Here is a 16,534-nt window from a genome sequence, read left to right as displayed (position 1 = left end):
AATTAAAGCTGGTTCTTTGAGAAGATAAACAAAATTGATAAAACATTAGCCAGACTCAACAAGTAAAAAAGGGAGAAGACTCAAATCAACAGAATTAGAAATGAAAAAGGAGAAGTAACAACTGACACTGCAGAAATACAAAGGATCATGAGAGATTACTACAAGCAACCCTATGCCAATAAAATGGAAAACCTGGATGAAATAGAAAAATTCTTAGAAAAGCACAACCTTCCGAGACTGAACCAGAAAGAAATAGAAAATATAAACAGAACAATCACAAGTACTGAAATTGAGACTGTCATTAAAAATCTTCCAACAAACTAAAGCCCAGGACCAGATGGCTTCACAGGCAAATTCTATCAAACATTTAGAGAAGAACTAACAACTATCCTTCTCAAACTCTTACAAAATATAGCAGAGGGAGGAACACTCCAAAATTCATTCTACGAGGCCACCATCACCCTGATACCAAAACCAGACAAAGATGTCACAAACAAAGAAAACTACAGGTCAATATCACTGATGAACACAGATGCAAAAATCCTCAACAAAATACTAGCAAACAGAATCCAACAGCACATTAAAAGGATCATACACCATGATCAAGTGGGGTTTATCCCAGGATGCAAGGGTTCTTCAGTATACGCAAATCAATCGATGTGATAAATCATATTTAACAAACTGAAGGAGAAAAACAATATGATCATCTCAAGAGATGCAGAAAAAGCTTTTGACAAAATTCAACACCCATTTATGATAAAAACCCTCCAGAAAGGAGGCATAGAGGGAACCTACCTAAACATAATAAAGGCCATAGATAACAAACCCACAGCCAACATCATTCTCAACTGTGAAAAATTGAAACCATTTTCACTAAGATCAGGAACAAGACAAGGTTGCCCACTCTCACCACTATTATTCAACATAGTTTTGGAAGTTTTAGCCACAGCAATCAGAGAAGAAAAATAAGTAAAAGGAATCCAAATCGGAAAAGAAGAAGTAAAGCTGTCACTGTTTGCAGATGACATATACTATACATAGAGAATCCTAAAGATGCCACCAGAAAACTACTAGAGCTAATCAATGAATCTGGTAAAGTAGCAGGATACAAAATTAATGCACAGAAATGTCTTGAATTCCTATACACTAATGATGAAAAATCTAAAAGAGAAATTAAGGAAACACTCCCATTTACCATTGCAACAAAAAGAATAAAATACCTAGGAATAAACCTACCTAAGGAGACAAAAGACCTATATGCAGAAAACTATAAGACACTCATGAAAGTAATCAAAGATGATACAGACAGATGGAGAGATATACCATGTTCTTTGATTGGAGGAATCAACATTGTGAAAATGACTATACTACACAAAGCAATCTACAGATTCAGTGCATCCCTATCAAACTACCAATGGCATTTTTCACAGAACTACAACAAAAAATTTCACAATTTGTATGGAAACACCAAAGTCTCCAAATAGACAAAGCAATCTTTAGAAAGAAAAACGGAGCTGGAGGAATCAGGTGCCCAGACTTCAGGCTATACTACAAAGCTACAGTACATAAGACAGTATGGTACTGGCACAAAAACAGAAACATAGACCAATGGAACAGAACAGAAAGCCCAGAGATAAAGCCACACACATATGGTCACCTTATCTTTGATGAAGGAGGCAAGAATATACAATGTAGAAAAGACAGCCTCTGCAATAAATGGTGCTGGGAAAACTGGACAGCTACATGTAAAAGAATGAAATTAGAACACTCCCTAACACTATACACAAAAATAAACTCAAAATGGATTAAAACCCTAAATGTACGGCCAGACACTATCAAACTCTTAGAGGAAAACAGGCAGAACACTCTATGACATAAATCACAGCAAGATCCTTTTTGACCCACCTCCTAGAGAAATGGAAATAAAAACAAAAATAAACAAATGGGACCTAATGAAAGTTAAAACTTTGGCACAGCAAAGGAAACCATAAACAAGACAAAAAGACAACCCTCAGAATGGGAGAAAATATTTGCAAATGAAGTAACTGACAAAGGATTAATCTCCAAAATTTACAAGCAGCCCATGCTGCTCAATATCAAAAAAACAAACAACCCAATCCAAAAATGGGCAGAAGACCTAAATAGACATTTCTCCAAAGAAGATAAACAGATTGCCAACAAACACATGAAAGGATGCTCCACATCTGTAATCTTTAGAGAAATGCAAATCAAAACTACAATGAGGTATCACCTCACACCATTCAGAATGGCCATCATCAAAAAATCTACAAACAATAAATGCTGGAGAGGGTGTGGAGAAAAGGGAAACCTCTTGCACTGTTGGTGGGAATATAAACTGATACAGCCACTATGGAGAACGTATGGAGGTTCCTTAAAAAACTAAAAATAGAACTACCATATGACCCAGCAATCCCACTACTGGGCATATACCCTGAGAAAACCTTAATTCAAAAAGAGTCATGCCACAATGTTCATTGCAGCTCTATTTACAATAGCCAGGACACAGAAGCAACCTAAGTGTCCATTGACAGATGAGTGGATAAAGAAGATATGGCACATATGTATAATGGAATATTACTCAGCCATAAAAAGAAACGAAATTGAGTTATTTGTAGTGAGGTGGATGGACCTAGAGTCTGTCATACAGAGTGAAGTAAGTCAGAAAGAGAAAAACAAATACCATATGCTAACACATATATATGCAATCTAAAAAAAAAAAAAAATTGTTCTGAAGAACCTAGGGGCAGGACAGGAATAAAAACACAGACGTAGAGAATGGACTTGAGGACATGGGGAGGGGGATGGGTAAGCTGAGAGGAAGTGAGAGAGTGGCATGGACTTACGTATACTACCAAATGTAAAATAGATTGCTAGTGGGAAGCAGCAGCATAGCACAGGGAGATCAGCTCGGTGCTTTGTGACCACCTAGAGGGGTGAGATAGGGAGGATGGGAGTGAGACGCAAGAGGGAGGAGATATGGGGATATATGTATATGTATAGCTGATTCACTTTGTTATAAAGCAGAAACTAACACACCATTGTAAAGCAATTATACTCCAGTAAAGATGTTAAAAAAAAAAGCAATGCTAAATTGTTTTACCTCTAGTTTAACCAATTATTTGACCAATTATTTTTGTCTCAACTTCTCTAATTTTCTTTTTTGCTCAGTTTTTAAAAATGTAAACACAAGTTTTTCAAGTACTCATTTACATATGCTGAATATGTATTTAAGGCAAAGAATATAAAGATTGTCACTTAAATGTATCTTAGTGAAAGTGAGTAATCCCATGCCTTTGCTTTCTCTTTCTCCCTGTACAGGTTGTCGTATCTGTCCCACATATTATTCCAAGGTAATATTTGCAAGAGCACTGTTACTAGGGCCATTGTTATATGGCAACTAATTCAGACTTTAAACAACAAATGTAAAGTCACACAAAAAAATTCATATTCCTCTGTGATTTCAGGTGCTTTAAATATTTTGCATAAAGCTTTTCTCTTTCCAAGGTTCCCTGCTATTACTCTTAGCCTTTTACATGGCCTTAAATGACCTAGCCAGGAAGTATAAAGATAATGTAACTTTCCCAAAAATAAAACTCACACTCAATTTGATAAGCTTTAAATATATAGTTTTTTGTACTGTATTTTATACAACAAATTGTTAAGTATATAGTTGCACCGTTTCATAAATTTTACCCTGACAAGACCCCATGGGAATCTCACTAAACCATTTGACTAATTTACATTCATATCTTAAATACCATAATAACAGTATTACTAAATGATTGCCAGTTACAAGTTTCTCTAAAGATTTCACACAGTAATTTTAAATATCACTTTTGTAAAGGACCCAGATTAAGATATTTTAAAAAACACTGAACTCTATTTATTCTCCTAATATCAAATATGAAATCTGTCCTCAGAAAATAATCCAAAATATTAATGAAATATGAAATCACATGATCAATGCACCCTTATTTACAAATATGAAAAGAATTAGAACCTAACAAAATGTCCAAAGGTAAGGAAATGCTGAACTAAATGTTTTATCCATGCAAGACACTATTCCACAGCCAGTAAAATTCACTCTTATGACCGTAATCTGGTAACATGTAAAATATTATGATATAATATTAAGTAAGAAAAATCAAATTAAAATTAAACCCATGTAAAAATGATGTTTACTATTTAAATTATATAAATGATCAATGGGAATGACTTGGAAGGAATATAACATAATAGGTAAACTATAAACATTGCTGGCAGGATTTCTGATGACAAATTTTCTTTTCCTTAGTTTCCAAATTCTCTGAAAAGTATTTTCATTACTTTCATATTCTGAAAGACTATAATATTGAAAACAAGGTAGGCCACTACTTTCAGCATACTCAGTGGACAGTGGTGGTTAAGCACAGGGGCTTAAACTGGTATTCTTAGATGAATAAGTCATACACTGATGAGCCTCAGTAATTTAAATCTTTGGAACAAAATGGGACAATAAGTATTTTAATTGGAGAAAACTTATTCTGACCATGACCAGGTTACCAGTTCTCAAAGGAGACATATCACTGAAACACTGTTAATCCTAGGCAAAAGGTCAAAGGTTTTCTCTACTGCCTGACCACCTGTATAAATCCACCCTAAGTCAGCAGTGACAAAAGGCTTTACTCTGACATCAAACATTTAACAAAACCAAAACAGAATTAAAGTAGTTTAAAAACACCTTACTCTGGCAGCACAAGCGAAAGAATCAGGGCCATGAGCTGCATTTCTTATGCCATCTGTTCCAAAGAGGGCTCTAATGCTTCCAGGAGCATCTGTACGCGCCAGTCCAGAGTTTGCAGGTCCAAGAAGTCTTTTCCATTCACATATAGCATCGTCTCTTAAAATCTCCATGGCAATTACGGGACCACTGGTGATAAACTGGATCAGCTCACTGTGAAACAGGTGAAAGATTGATTTGCTTCATTTTTCTATCAACCTAGGTACCTCTCTTAACAACAAGGATATATTACAATTTGAGTATTTCAACACATACTCATGATCATGATCTCAGAACTACTGGACATAGTGAATTTTACATGGGCAAGATAAAATTTTCATAAATTGAGTGCCTTACAGTGGCCCGAGTCTCTACAAATCACTAGTGCTGTCAATTACTGTTAGCAGAAAAATCAGTCTTTCATTGAACTAAGACTATTTCATTGACTTAAAATGCATATTTTTGATCTATGCTTTCTGCATTGCTCTGAAAGGTACAGAAGAATCTTTATATTTTCACATGGTTTACCATTGCAGTCAAATGAAATCGCAATAGAGAAAGTGATGAGTGATGTATTGTAATATATTTGCAGTAAGAATTTACTTAATTATTTTTGTGTAGATCTATTAGAATTCAAAGAATGACAATGAATTTTCAGTCAATAAGCATTGAGTTGGTCTAGTGACATACAAAACATTACACTAGAAGCTGTACTACTATAAACACATACGAAGACTATAACAAAGAATAATTTCCAAGACAATTGTAGATGCCTATTCTACACAAGGTTTGAGAACATTTTTATAATGCTTGGTTTAAAATAATCGATACCATAATGATTTTCTTATGTAAAAATTTTCTTTATTAAGGCACTATTCTGTACAGGACACCAAATAGCATTTCTATTGCAGCAGCTTGGCTAATCCTTCTTTATTAGAAAAGTGAGCATTCCTCCTTTGTCAATAGCAATATGAGGTGCACAATATTCACTTAACTTTAAATACAACCCAAATATTTAGAACATAGTTTCAGTTTCTAACATATTTGTCGCTATATTTCAAAGAACAAAACGTATATCAAACAACTTAGTTAACGTATAAAGGTTCTTTGAACAATGTTTTATATACATTGAGAATGCTAAAATAAGAGTTTAAAACACAATAGATATTCAACATAAAATGTAATTATCTCTCTATTTTTAATCTACTGAAATCTAAAAAGAAAGCTATGCTCCTTATAATTTAAACAAAGCATTTTATTTGCTTCTGATTAAAGTTTAATACGTTTATTTAATGATAAGAGAATTTTCAATTAATAAAAGGAGAGAAAAAAACAATTCTTAGAAAAAAAGCTCTCTGCAGTTGCAAGATGTTGCTAAGGATTTTTTGACAAATTATTCTCATGTAACAAATTTTTGAATTGTAAAATTATAACTCTTTAGTTTTCCACGATATCCTCCATTATATCCCACGAGCCCCAATTTCAGTACCTACTTTAAAAAGGGCCTTGACTGATGATCTATATGAAAATCTGTTGCTTCTTTCCTATAAAATAATCAAAATGACAATAGTTAAGAATTATGTAAGGAAATTATTTTAACTTACATTAATAAAATAATGAAATTCTCTATGTGATCCGTATGTGAGTTAAGGACTTTTCACCAAACATTCTGCTCAAATCTCCCCTCTTTTCAAATTTTTGCTAGTATGGATATCTATGCTAAGATGTAAAATTAAAATGAACAAAAGAGGCAATACTTACTTTATTACTCATGTTCAAATCTACTATCTTCCTTTTCACTAGCATCTTTAACATTCTAAAACCAAAGTTTAACATATGACCAATAAAAATTATTTGTTCTTTAAAGTTCAAATAAGTTACATCAAAAAATGCAAAGCCATCTTCAAATTCAAAATTTGTTACCTCCTTCTACAGGCTTTAAACTTGAGAGGTTAGGCTAGAATTTTAATGTAATAGTTATAGTTTTCTTCCTTAGATCGCTCTAAAAGAAAGACTATATATTTGTGTTTTGAAAAACTGCTTGACAAATTATGCATATCAATGTATTTTTATTGGTTTTTAATGTATTAAAAATGAACCCTTGAACTTACATCCCCCCAAAAAAGGGATAATATGGAGATATTCAGAAATCTGAATTTATTAAGGGCAATCGGGATTTACTTTTAAATTTATAGTCCCACAACTATAGAAACAATGAAAGGATAATGGACTTTTACACTGATTTAAAAAGTTATTTAGACTTTTCGGTTAATCAAACCAAGTGTCTCAAACTTGTACAGTTTTCTCAAAGGCTTTAAACTGAATTCACTGTATATGACAAATATATGTCAACATCAACTTTTTAAAATAGCCAATTAAAGTATCCCCTAACAAAAGATTAACCTTTCAGGCTTGATAATTTAGTATGCAATGCTTTAAGATCTTATAGGCCCATTACAAAATGAATTCACTTAATAAGCTATATCAGGATATACTTTTATTCAAACCAAGTGTACTAAAATATTCTCTTTGGCCATGAAAAGATTATGAAAGTATACTATGCAAGTATAGAAAGTGAAATTCATCCCAAGAAATGGAAGGGGAAGAAAACTCATTTTTCTAGAGGCTATTATATGCCCAACATTAAATTTTATTATTCCTCATAACAATATATTGAAATAGGTATGACCATCTTCATTTTACATCTGAAAATAATGAAGTTCAGCATGATTACATAACTTGTGCAGGTCAAAGTGCTGGTAAGGGAAGAAGGACAGGGAGATCTGAACCCAAATCTCTGATTGCTTATGACCTTACTATTACCAACTTCAGAAAAAAAAAAAATTCTAGCGGGTAAGGAAAAGAATTCATAAAAATGATATGGATATTCTGTATTGCAGCCTAAAATGAGGTAAAACTGAGTGTCTAAAAAACCTCAAGTGGGGAGTATTTTAGAAGAGTTAGCAGCGAGACTACTAATATGACCAATTCTAAACTTTAACACAAATGAACCACTAAGAAAAATCATAATGTTTAATATCAGTGAAAAGAAAAATATTAATTACTGAAAGTATCTTATTGCTTTCTTCTCATATGTCACTGACCCCATAGTTATTTCCACTGAAAATCTATAACTGAAACCAAGATGAGAGTTCATGAATTTTTTTCTCATCATTCTTATTTAATTTCTCCCTTAAAAAGTTTAGATGGAGAGAAAGATTAACAAGTGCATCACCACCTAGAGGAGTCTCTTTGTTGTTATTTTGTTATGTTTTGTTTTGTTATGTTTTTATAAAGAAACTCACCGTTGTCACAAAGATCTATTAATTCTTTTACGAAATACTTACTTAGTGCCTACTTTGAATCAGGCACTGATCCAAGAACTAGAAGTACAAAGTTAGATGGAACTCAGCTTCTGCCTTTCAGATACTGTCATGAGGGAGGAACTGACATTTGAACAAATAAGTTTAGAAAAGATTTAAGCATTGGGAGATACTCCTCCATGGGTCTCTGCCACTCCTAACGTGTCTTATTGGGTATGCCAAGAATGCGAGGCCCCAGCTACTCTTTATCCTAGCCATTTCTTGGAGTTATGTTTATAATGAGCAACTTTGAGGGATGAGGTCATGTCTCTTCAGTACAAAGAGCAGGCTTGTTTACTGCTCGTTAATGAAACAGTGGGTAACCTAAGTTCAGTGCTCCTCAGGGGTGATGCAATCAACTGTGTGTACAACATCCACCCAGGCCCATATCATGTTATTCCCACGGGACATGAAAGCAAAGGGAACCAACAGAAACATGGTGTTCATGCTGTTTACTGAGCCATACTCAAGCCCTCTGTCTCTGACTCAGAAGTCTCACGTCTTCTGCTAGCATCCCTGAGAGAGTGACAGACTAACTTACTAGCTTTTAAGTTGGGTAAAATCCAAGACTTGACAGTCATATTAATAGAGAGGTATGAGGTGCTGTTAACAATTTAGAAAGCTGTTAAGTTTTCTTGGGCAACTTTATTGTGGAAAGTTTGACACCAAATTATCAAACACTGGAAGTGTAGAGACATAAAAAAGTTTTAATCTCACTAAAAGTATTCAGTCATCTCTCCAGAATTCAGTCCCATAGCCTGCTGTGAGGGCAAGCGTTCTCGATACAGACAGAAATGGGACAAATGCAACTACGTTCATAAAAGATCATGACCTTGGTTTCTAGTAAATAATAGTGATATCACTAGTACTACACTACTACCACTAATAGCTAACACCTATATACACCTACTATGTGCCACGGTTTTTCAAAGCACTTTACTTTTATTAAACTCACATAACCCTCATAACAACTTCATGATACAGGTGATGTTATAACCTCCGTTTTGCAGATGAAGAAACTGAAGCACAGAGGTAAGTTGTCCAGAGTCACAACCTAGTAAGCGGTGCAGTTACAAGTAATCTGGCTCTAGATTCTGTGCTCTGAAATGGAAGACGCCTGCCTTTTTAGAATATATGTAAAGTGGGAGATCTTACATAGGGGAAAAATTCAAATTATGTCATTACTGGGGTAAAAATGAGAATGTTTTGTTAAGGTTTCTAGGGATCAGACTTATCAAAGCTACGCTGACTCTCTACTGCTCTCCATCGTCCCTGTTCTCACAGAGACAAAAAAGCAACCATCCTGTGGGATAAAGAGCCAGGAACATCAGTGAGAAGACACCTAAGCAAACAAACACACACAAATCAGCGAAGTACCCTAAGAAAACTGCTGGGTCGAGCCCTGCCTAACAGCTACATTAATGTCCCTACCTAACACTAAGTCTTATTTTCATTAAATAACTTAGAAAATATCTGGTCAGATAGAATGGCTTGCTTTGCAGAGCAGTAAATAGGTATATCTGCCAATTATATATATATTGGAAGGAACTAAAACATTTCCAAACACATGACTTTTGAAAATCTCAACAGTAACATTCCCTTGTCAAATAGAAATAATCTAATATTCATTTCTTCTACACTTTTTATACAATGTGTTACATTGTACAAAAGAAGAGATTACAGTTATGAAACACTGGTGTTATAAAAGCAGATGGGGTTATGAAAGACAATGAAGAGTTCATGTCTAATACATAGTTAATAGTATAACCTGACAACTCCTATTTGCTGAGAGTTCAATCATCCTTTATGCATCTGCTTACCTTTTGTCTTCCATTTCCTCATTCTAATAAGATTACTATACTATTCTTTGTCATTCTGTGTAAGTTTTTAAACAATGACATGAAAGATAGATGATTTTTTTTTTAAAAAAAGGAACCAGACATTACATAACTGAGAATGCTCAAAAAATTTACCTTGAAAGTGTCATCATTTTGAGTTTGGTTAGAGTAAATCCAGCTTTGCTTATTATTTCAATGATTTCTCCTGCTTTTGATACTGCATCTGGTTTAATCAGGGCTAATGTTCTATAAAGAAATAAAGAATAAATTTAAAGATAAAAATAGTTTGGCAGTTTTTACTTATAATTCCCAAGCAGTGGTAATTTCCTTAAAAATCCTAGATCAAACATCAAAGTGAATTATAAACACAAGTGTATTAATGGTCTCTTAAAAACTTACACAATGGAAGTTTACTATTCTTTCACAAGGAAATAAAAATTAGGTACCCAATCTAGAAAAATCATAAAAGCTTAGAGGGAAAAAAAGTTAAGACTCATTTTAAATATGTCCACGTTATAAAACACAGGTGTTTAAGATTTCTATTTCTTAGCATACGCTTTATAAAAGACAACAATTCTCTAAAGAGTTGCATTAAACATATTAGCTTGATTTTTGGTCTCTTAGACTTTAACGTGTGTATGCCACGCAGTCAGTTCAGCATTGATTTGGAAATAATATAAATTCTTCTATTAACACTTTATTCATAGCATGAATGATATACAAAGAACTAAATGTCTTCTTACCTGAAGATGTATATGGCTAGCAAACACCCTGCTAACTTTTAAAATCACACTTTCCTCTTAGAGGACGCACCAGAGCTATGCATTCTCCCCTCTGAAGCCACAGAATTAATGGATTTTGAGAGATGGAGATCACCTGAATTTCCTCAGTTTACTAACAAGGAAACAAGGCCCAGAGAGGTAACGCTCCAAAGATCACACAGCTGGTCTGTGGCCTCCTCAGGACAGAACACCCAGCTCACTCGACTCTTGGGTCTGTGCTCCTTCCACACCACACCACAAATAATGTCGCTATTAATATTAGCAAAAGGGAGCATAATCACAAATCCTCAAGACCAACATTTGCAAACGCAAGGTAAAATCAGATTAGCTGGAGTAATTCAGTTTATCTGGCACACAAAATAAGATAAAAAATTGCTGTCACTTTCCCTTTATTTTCAATTGTTCTGACACATTGGCATTAACTCAAGGAATCCATAAAAGGAGACTGGTAGGCTTTTTCAAAGTAGGCTTTTTTCGCCAATGAGACAAACTTAGCTAAGGATATAATGATACAAATATCCTTACTTACAACTGGATATAACTTATGGCTGGCTTTTAAAACTTTTAAATAACAAAAGTTGTTCATTTTAGTTCGATAGGGCTTGTGATAAACGGACTTTTTATTCTGAAGCAAGTGAGTCACTTCTAGCATTTTATATGGCTTCAAAGATACAGTTAAAACTTGTCACTTTTTTAGCTCACATTGTTTAAAATATTATAAAGCCAAACTAACCCATGATTGTTTATGCTAAAACTCTGGAAACGTCTTCAAGAACCAAAGCTCTTAAAGAAAATATAAAACACATCGGCAGTGAACAACAAGCAATACGAAAAAAAAATGCAGTTTCATTTTCTCTTTAAATGCCTACAGGAGACAAAGCATTGATTACTGTGATTAATTACTCCAAGCAAGTTCCTCTGTCACCTCTTCACGGCTTAATTGTTCAGTAGATAATAGTTAAAATGCATTTTGGAGGAAAAATAAGATAGGCCTTAGGAATCATATGTATTATTTAAAAGTGAAGATAGCACACAAAGAAAGTAAAGCGCCACGAAAATATATTAATAGTGCCGCTGTTATCTGTTGCTGCATAACAAACCACCCCAAAATGTAGTGGCTTAAAACTACAAACAACTTCTCAAGGTCATGTAGGTTGGCTGGGGAGTGGTTTCACCTGGGATGGGTCACACTGCTGCATTCGGCTAGTGGGTCGGTTCAGACAGCCAGGCTTCTCTTTCCTTGAGGCCTCAAGAGCTGGAACAGGCAGGGAGATGGATTCTCCCCTAAAGCCTCCACAAAGAAATGTAGCCTTCCCTACCAACACCTTGATCTCAGCCTGATGAAATCTGTGTTGGACTTCTGATATATAAAACTAAGATAATAAATTTGTATTGTTTAAGCAGCTGACTTTGTGGTAATTTGTTATGTCTTCAATAAAAGACTACAGAGAAAAAAAAACTGGAGAGGAAAAACACCTCAACAAAAGAATGGCAAGAAGAAAAAAATAGAAAAGCAGGAAAGCAGTAAAATAGTTGAAATATGTACAAAAATACTAATACAGCATATGTAAATGTACATGTACTAGTCTTACCAGTGAAAATCTAGAGGTTTTCAGACTGATTTTTTTTTAAAGAGCTGCATGCTGTTTACAAGAGATATATCTACAATATAACTTAACAAGGCTGAAAGTAAAGCAATGACAAAAAGATATCAACCAAAAATACATTATCAATCAAATCCATTCTTGAGAAAGATGGCTAAGGCCACCCATTCCTTGGCTGTGGTCTCCTTCCACCTTCAAATCTAGCAATGGAGACTGGGTCCTTCTCACACTGGCATCTCTCTGGTTCTCTGCAGCCAGAAAGGTTCTCTGGTTTTATGGATTCCTGTGATTAGATCGCACCCACAGGAATGATGCAGAATAATTTCCCCATCTCAAGGCCTGTAATCTTAAATCTGCAAAGTCTCTTTGCCATGTAAGGTAACTGTTGGGCTGCACCCGCAGGCTTGCAAGCCTTGCAGATGCCCAGCCTCGAGAGAGAAGAAAGAGCCCAGAGAGCAGCAAAAGAGACCTCAATGGTTTAATTGATGGAGGAGCTTACATGTCTGAAGCAAGGTCCTGGAGCAACACCCCCACGGTGTGCGGCAAACTGTAGGCAGGCTGTAGCAGCAGTCTTGGCTACTCAGGACGGAGGGAGGCTACCATTTACAGGGGGGAATTGATGTCAGGTGGGCTCATTAGTTACCAGGGGCTAATTAACAACCCTTACAATTAAGAGAATTGGATAGTCATGTGAGTGAAGCAGGGCCTAGTCAATCAGGGGATCTACAGAGAGCGAGAGAACAGCCATCTTGAATGGCCTGACCATATAGTAACATATTCATAGGTTCCAGAGATTTGAACACGGACATCTTTGAGCAGCCATGATTCTGCCTACTGTACTCTCTATTGGTTTGGAGTTTATATACTATTTTTCTAGTGGTTAGCTGTGAAACTTTTTCATACTTATTTAACTTAAAATTCTTAAAATTGTATAATATCTTGACCCTTTAGAAAGACTTTAGAACACTTTAGCTCCAATGTTCTCTCTTCCAACTTATATAGTTTCATTGTTGTTTTGGACATTCAGTTTTTTGCCTGCATGAGTAAGCCATCTTGGACAATGAGACCATAGGTGAGTAAAGATGAGATAAAGATAGGCTGCAGGGGGGTGAATTTTTAGCAAGGCCTTGGTAATTGAACTAAAGTCTTACTTGAATGCATTTCAGTGCCTTTTTGCAGCCAAAACTCAACTGCTCACCACCACCTAGGAGGATATGTAAAGTAACAGTAATTGGTATTGAGGGAGTAGTTTCCCAAAGGTGAGAACAGAACTGAACTAATACCAGTAATTGTCTGGTCTCCTCCCCTGAGAAGTAGCCTTGGTCTACTTAAAATTGTTAGGCCGACTGGCTTAAAGAAATAAAACTCCAGGAACAATGAGAACATGTGTACCTTTGCTCCTTGTGGGTAAAGTGACTTCTACTCCATTCCCAGGAGAGCGCTCCCTCTCTCCACCCCCTTCATTTGCTCCTCCACATATGGTCACATTTAAGGGTTTCTGGTTGTATGCGGCCCTGCCTCTTCTCTCTCAGACCTGCAAGCCCTCATGCAGGACACAGTCTATAGTTCTTCTCCTGCTTCCATCTGGTTAGCACAGCGGAGGCAGAGGCCAGCACCTGCATGGAAACCTACCTCTCTCTGGTGCTCTGTCTCCCACGCTGGATGGGCAAGTGTGCTCTCAGGGTTTGCTCTAAAGGTATCTCTCTCCCTCAGACAGGCCCCAAGGTTCAGACTGGGAAGGAGGGCAGGGGGTGGGGTGGAGAAGTAGGAATAAACCACAACCATTCTCAGAGCTGGCTTATACTAGACAGCCTAAACCAGCACTTTACTTTGATTTGCATTTGGCGCCTACGTTAACGTTCCATCAGTTAATATTCAGAAGGGAGAATGGAGACTAACTGAACCCAAGAGATGACAAAAAGCCTGTATGATGTCTTTACATCTGAATAGTAAAACCATAAAGCATCAATTTATTACCATCTAAAATTAAAATTGAATACTCTAAAAAAAAAAGAAACAAAAATTTTAAAGAAAAAAATGTTTTTAAATCAAATACTATGACTCATTGACAACTGATAACACTTATCCATTTGATTTGAGGAGCTTTATAAGGAGAATAGATTAAAATTAGCTAAGAGAGTAAATCTTTCATTAAGTTCCCTTACCACAAAAGAAAAATCAATATAAAAAATAATAAGGGGGTGGGAGGAAAATTTTGGAGGTAATAGATAAATTTATATCCTTGACTGTGGTAATGGTTTCATGGGTATATACTTAGCTCCAAACTCACCAAGTTGTATGTATTAAATATTTACAGCTTTTTGTTTGTCTATTATACCTCAATACAGAGATTTTTGAAAAAGAGAATAGAAATGTAAATCGAATGTCAGATTTCTACAGTTAACGGGAATTAGAAAGCTGAGGCTAGTTTGTTAGCTAAGTTGAATTACATAGAATTATCTTGATAAGTGCCTCAAAATTAGCAGACGGGCACCATGAAGATCAGCTTTACTCCTCCCTCTCACTACAGGCTTTACTCCAAAAAGAAAATAATTGAGTATGATAAATATAATAGGGATAAAATTAGTTCATAAATTATCCTTGACACTATATAAAACTGAGAACTAGGCTAAGTTATAATTATTACATAGAAGCTATTTCCATGGGACCATGATAGACATGCATGTATTTCTCCATATGCCTACTTCTTTGGTCATTTAAATGAAACAATATATTTTTAAAACTCTTGAATTCTGAAGTTTATTTAAATCACCCAAATGGTTGCTGGATTTAACCCACTTGCAGTTAGGAGAGAATCAGAAGAGAAAATGGTGAAACAATTGAAGTCAGTAAAAATAGAATATTGCACATATTTTAATTAATTATATTTATAAAGCCCAAATATTTAAAATCTGTCTTCACATTCTTCTGTTCCTCCTATTTTTAAATCAGTCCATTCAATAGTATTTACCAATATATTAATTAGAGGTTTTAATAAAAAGAGAATGAGTTTTAAAGTCAAACACAACAAGATATACTTGTTTCCCTTTACTTTGTAGCTGTGTGACTATGGCTGTGTTCTGTAAAATGGAATCAACAACATTCACTGTAGACAAATCAATTAATATATATATTAATTATAATTGTTACAGCTATTATTATTTTATTTTGATTGGGTCATACTATTAACCCTGTCTCCCTAATTCACTGATTTTTGCTAGTTTAAATGAAAACTTGAAGTGGTCTTGAACTGAGATGCCTACCACATTGGTTGGCATATAGCATGTGATCAAAAATTAAGTTATAAATATTTATTACTTGTAAATAAAGGAACTGTGGTTGGTGTTTCCTTAATCCCATAGACTTTTATCAGTAGATCTCACAACAATGAGATTCCTATTTGTCTAACATTTTTTTTTTTTTTTTCCTAGTTCAGAGTTGTCCTGGGAATCTTTGGTTTTCCTTTTTTATGAGTCATTCACCACCTCACTGATCCATCACCACCTGTGTACTAATACCACACTGAGCATCAGAGAACCTCCAGAATTATAAAGGGCTTGTAAAGAAGTCACAGAAAGAATATTACAATGGGGGGGACTCAGGTATTAGGTAGATAACCAGCTATTATTTGGGTGGCAAACCTCAAAATATAGTTAGACAGATTTTTTTTCCTATAGAATTAAATAGTTTTGGGAGCTTTTTATACATACAGTCTTAACTTCCACCAGTGATCTCTATTTTTCATTACTGCAACAATCACTCCACAAATCCAAAGAATCCCCCAAGTCAGCACAATATAATATAAGCCACAGAAACCAGAGCCAAGAAAGATGACCAAAGAATTAACATTCCATTTCAAATATAGCTCGTGCTAGACTCAGAAAGCTGCAAACTCATAAAAGTAGAGGTTGAAAATTACAATGTCATTTTAGTATTATGTTTTCTGGCTAGCCTAATTTTCAGCTACAACTGCAACTTGTTCTGTCTCTCCTCTAAATCAAAACTGAGGGAAAGTCAGAATGACAAACGTAGCTACGACAAACAATGAAGAGAGAAGACCAGAGAGACACACAGAAGCCACCATGCTGCAGTTTCTCCACTTCACAGGAAGAGCCACATGCAATGGGAGGGAGGGAAGAAGGCAGGGAGGCAGCCAGCGGGGAGCTCT

General features: G+C 35.2%; 1 protein-coding gene and 1 long non-coding RNA gene across 5 annotated transcripts in view; one reads left to right on the top strand and one right to left on the bottom strand.

The window, feature by feature from the left end:
• The window catches only part of LOC309636198, a 937,790-nt gene that overhangs the window by 767,407 nt on the left and 153,849 nt on the right, over positions 1-16,534 (top strand). The gene's annotated exons all lie outside the window — the stretch shown is intronic.
• The window catches only part of NME7 (NME/NM23 family member 7), a 244,738-nt gene that overhangs the window by 185,436 nt on the left and 42,768 nt on the right, over positions 1-16,534 (bottom strand). For all 4 annotated transcript variants that reach the window (XM_082393989.1, XM_082393990.1, XM_082393987.1 and 1 more), the window contains 3 exons: positions 10,116-10,226; positions 6,274-6,324; positions 4,747-4,954 (listed from right to left, as the gene is read on the bottom strand). In XM_082393989.1, the coding sequence (XP_082250115.1) occupies positions 4,747-4,954; positions 6,274-6,324; positions 10,116-10,226 (370 nt within the window). The remainder of the gene's footprint in view (positions 1-4,746; positions 4,955-6,273; positions 6,325-10,115; positions 10,227-16,534) is intronic.

Source organism: Balaenoptera borealis (genome assembly GCF_965194805.1).
Source record: "Balaenoptera borealis genome assembly, chromosome: 1".
Lineage (NCBI taxonomy): Eukaryota > Metazoa > Chordata > Mammalia > Artiodactyla > Balaenopteridae > Balaenoptera > Balaenoptera borealis.
The sequence above is the reverse complement of the archived record's forward strand: the minus strand, read 5'-3'. Positions and strand labels throughout refer to the sequence as shown.